At 37.0% G+C, this 4288-nt stretch overlaps 1 protein-coding gene across 1 annotated transcript; it reads right to left on the bottom strand.

Moving 5' to 3' along the window:
• Positions 1 to 505: 505 nt before the first annotated feature.
• LOC120088760 (probable pectinesterase/pectinesterase inhibitor 51) lies at positions 506 to 3567 on the bottom strand. Its single transcript, XM_039046198.1, has 2 exons — positions 2179 to 3567; positions 506 to 1348 (listed from the first exon to the last, which is right to left on the bottom strand). The coding sequence occupies exons 1-2, from the start codon at positions 3185 to 3187 to the stop codon at positions 609 to 611; spliced, it is 1749 nt and encodes a 582-aa protein (XP_038902126.1). The 5' UTR covers positions 3188 to 3567; the 3' UTR covers positions 506 to 608.
• Between the last annotated feature and the right edge of the window lie 721 nt (positions 3568 to 4288).

Genomic DNA, 4288 nt, shown 5'->3' on the forward strand with positions numbered 1-4288 from the left:
TCATAACTAAATTAATAATATTTATTGTAAACTAATATTTAATGAAAAACAACAACTAGTTTGTAATTGTTTAAATTGAATTCAACTTCTAAATTCTAGATTTGAAAATATAAAATACTACGTTAATCCCCTATTTTTTAATTTAATTATCTAACAAACAAGCCCTAAAATATTGGTGAGCACTTCAACTAAACACTGACCCATTGAATCTTTTACCAAAAAGAACTAGAATGTAGAGTTCAAAAAACCTAAAGACATTGTCAATTATGTATAATTTTGGACCCCTCTACTTCATATAATTCAAACACTTCAACCAAACACTGACCCAACAAAAATATATAACCTACTCTTCAACTAGTTTCTTTCAACAACCTACTACCCAGATTTCTTTTCTTTCTTTCTTTCTCTCTTCTTTTAGCAAACTTGAGAAGCTTCAAATAAATTGATGCATATTCCAATCAAAATTATTGAGACAACCATCATGTAGAAAAGATACATCCAAATATGAAAATAAGAAAAAGATGAGTGGTGGATTAATTGATAGTTTTATGTAGACTAATAATTTGTAGTTCCATAGAAAGGTTTGTAATTACAAAGGATTTGCAAATCTAATCTAATTTCACATCTTTACTTTTCTTGTTCAACATTTTTGGTTCATTAGATGTCTGAGATGAAGGAATCCATTCATCTCCCTGAATGAAATTCTGAACAGAGTAACTAAAAACATGTTGTGCTGGAATCTGACTACTCCACCCGACTCTCTCCGACGTCTTCGACCCTACTCCTGAATTCTCAAACTCTCCATAGAAGAGAGTCTTCAAAGCAAAGTCCCCACTCCATGGCATCCACCCCGCCGGCGTGACAAGAGACTCGAGATTACAATGTATGAAGACCGTCCTCGAGTACTCCTTCCATGGCCTCCCCAAGAAGTTCTTATGCACTTTAGGCTTACTGTAGTACAATGACATGTACTCCTGAGTGCCATTTATGAGGCAGTTCTGGAACACAAAACCAGTCGATTGAGCAGGGTCGGTCCTGCCCTGGGCAGTGATGGCGTTGTTTTCGCCTTTCTCAGGCTTGAGCTGTCGGGGACGAACTAGGATTTCGCAATCTTGGAAGATGGAAGCAGAGTTTCCAAAGATGAAATCTACATTGCCTTGAATCTTACAAGATTTGTAGAATTGGCGAAGGGAGTGGGCATAGAGAGTATCTTGGTTGCCAATAAACTCACAATCTTGAATGACTGAGAGATCACTATCTGATCTAAAGGCCACAGCTTGATGGGCATCAGGCCCGGCCGTGTTTTGAATGGTGAGACCGCTAGCCATGAAGCCATCACCAAGTACTCCTGCACATAACCACATCAACTTTATACCATATTGGCAACATTTTTCAATGCTTTAATATCCAACTATATACTACTTCAATCCGATTGAATATAAAGAATTTGGGTCATCCATACCTCTTTTGATCACTACACATCCATAAAGTATTCAGGTCATCTATATATATACCAATTTTAACTAATTTTAACAATAAGTTTGAAATGAATTTTGAGAATTGATACACTCTAGAAGACCACTAATTTGTTTTAGATCCTTGAGTGGCCATGGTCATTTGACAACTAACCATAGCTTAACCCCTAAAACTAAAAGATAATAAAACTGCAGCTTGATGTACATCCATTTTTTTACTCACAAAGAAAAAAATATTAAATATTTTTTTAAAAAAAAAATTATTACCATGTCAAATTTTATTAGACAATCATTTGGATGCATTAAGATAGGTGCCACTAAGAGAGTATCCAAGTTTTTTTTAAAACTAAAATGAGTAGACTCATTTGCAAAGATTTGAAAGAAAAAAAAAAAAAAAAAAAAGTTAAATTACAAGTTTAATTCATGAGTTTTTACAATTTTTTAAATTATAAATAAATTTAAAGTTTTATATTAGACAAAGTTTAATTTCATATGTATAAGAGAAAAATTAATTCGCTAGAAATAAAAAAAAAAATGAAGGTGTATTAAATACTTCTACAATATTTAAAATTAAATATATACAAATTTAAGAATTAAAAACGACTTTTTTTCTAAAAAAAATTAAAGACTAAACGTGTAATTAAAAACATCTAAAAAGAAAACTTGTAATTAAGAAAATAATAAAATAATAAATAAAACTCACCAACAGTGGCAGTGTTGTAAGTGGAAAGCCCAGGCTGGCCCACATTAAGTGAGCCCGTAATTACTGTTTTGCCCATCCCATCTCCTAAAAATACCACATTCTTCTTCTCTAACGGAACCCTCACGATTTCCTCATAAACACCTTCCTTAATATGAATCACAAACCTACGCGCCGCCGCATTCTCCGGCGCCGCATCCACAGCTTCCTGAACAGTTCCGTAACATCCCCCAGCGCCATCCTTGCACACCGTCGCATCAGCCGCCATCTTTGACGGAAACCCACCGCTAAACCCCAACCCGGATCCACCACCACCGCCTTCCCAGAATCCATCCCGCTCCGTCCTCGGCGGAGTCCACGCCGCCGTATCATTCCCGTAAATGTCGTAAGCCACCAACATACTCAGCGCGTTACTGGAGAGACCGATGAGAGAATCGAGAAACGCCATGGTTTTATCTACTAATTGAGTGTCGTTAGCGTACTTGAGAGCGGACCAGCAATCGTAATGGTAGAGAAGGGAGGCGCTCAGCCAGGCGCGGGCATCCTTGGTCCGACCACGGCGGAGAGCGTCGTTGGTGAGAGAAATACGGTAATCGGAATTCCGGAGAACCTCAAGGCAATTCTTGGCGGCGGTGGTGCGATTGAGATTCTTGGCAGAGGAATCGAGGATTTGTTTGACCATAGATTGGGCGGTGGATAAACCGTCGGATGAGAGAGAGACGGCGGATTGGAGGATCTGGAGAGGGGAGGGATTTGGAGGGAGAGAGGAATGAGAAAGGGAAGATCCGCATTGATCGGGGAAACGGGTGGCCTTGCAGGCGTGAAGGATGCCGTCAATGGAAGGTGGGTTGGTGAAATGGGTTGAGAGGTGGTGGTGGCGGTGGCGGGCGGCGGAGGAGAGAGAGAGAAAGAAGGAGAAAAGGGAGAGGAAAGAGAGGAAGGAGAGGGAAGCCATGGAGAGGAAAAGGAGAGTGGATTTGGAAATGGGGAAATGGGTTTTTCTGGGGACCATTTTTGTGGGAAATGGAAATGGGATATTTATAATGGAGAATGTGGAGAGAGAGAGAGATTAAGGGTAGTGGTGATAATGGCCGAAAATGGAGAAAGCTGAATCACGGGGAGAGGAAAACAAGAGTCACGGGTGGTTATGGAGGCAGTTAAAGTGGTGACCGGGGCGGTCTACGACGGAGGAATTGGAGTTTTCTTAGGTTCTTTTTTTTTTTTTTTTCCGTTTTCTTTTAATGTCATAAAGAGAATAAGGAAAGAAACTCTTCGTTTCGTTGGACTTTCTATTTTTATTTTTTACTTTTATTTAAATCATTTTTTTGTTCATTAGGACACTAAATCTCTTGAAGCTCATCTATTTATAGAGTTCATATGTTATTGTTTGGGATTATTTGATTTGAGTTCATATGTCTGTGTATTTTATTTGAGTTCAATACCAAATTCATATTTTAAATTGTTGATTATGCATAATTTTTCTATTTATTCTATAAAATTCAATATTTGATAAAAATTGGAATTTGGGACCGATCCCTACTTCTATATCGGTGTTCCTTCAATTGGTATCAAAGAGCCAGACTTAATTTTACAAATTCATGGTGGGTTTTTGCATTATGTATTTAATTCATGATTGATTAATGTATGGAATGAATCGTTTGTGATTATTGGATAATTTCGAGATTGGACTTTTGTTTTACATGTTGTTTGTAATTGTAATGTACAAACATTTTACTTATGGAATAAAATATCTGATGTTTTATTTTATTTATTTAGTTGCATTAATCACAAACCAATAAACTAACATCCAAGATTATCTTGTAGCTTAAACATGTATGTAGAGACATTTGTAGAGCTTAAACATGTATGTAGAGACATATGAGTGGAGCATGTTTTAAGTGATAACCTAAATGGTCTGTAGTAGATGGACAAAGTTGGATACCTTATCCTAGTGACACTACGAATATGACTCGTTTTTTATATGTTACACTTGTTATAAAGTACTGCAAATGATCTGATCCTGATCATTCATGTGGAGACATGTGAGCAAGGATATTCTATAGAAAGAAGTTTGTATAAGATCGGACCACGAAATATTTAGTCTCATTATATA

Source organism: Benincasa hispida, chromosome 10, assembly GCF_009727055.1.
Source record: "Benincasa hispida cultivar B227 chromosome 10, ASM972705v1, whole genome shotgun sequence".
Taxonomy (NCBI): domain Eukaryota; kingdom Viridiplantae; phylum Streptophyta; class Magnoliopsida; order Cucurbitales; family Cucurbitaceae; genus Benincasa; species Benincasa hispida.

What these genes read in the sequence shown, in the direction of transcription:
- LOC120088760 (XM_039046198.1), bottom strand. Translation starts at nt 3,187, where the DNA reads ATGGTCCCCAGAAAAACCCATTTCCCCATTTCCAAATCCACTCTCCTT. An exon ending in TTACAACACTGCCACTGTTG is followed by an intron (nt 1,349 to 2,178) that starts GTGAGTTTTATT and finishes GGTTATGTGCAG; the next exon opens with GAGTACTTGGTGATGGCTTC.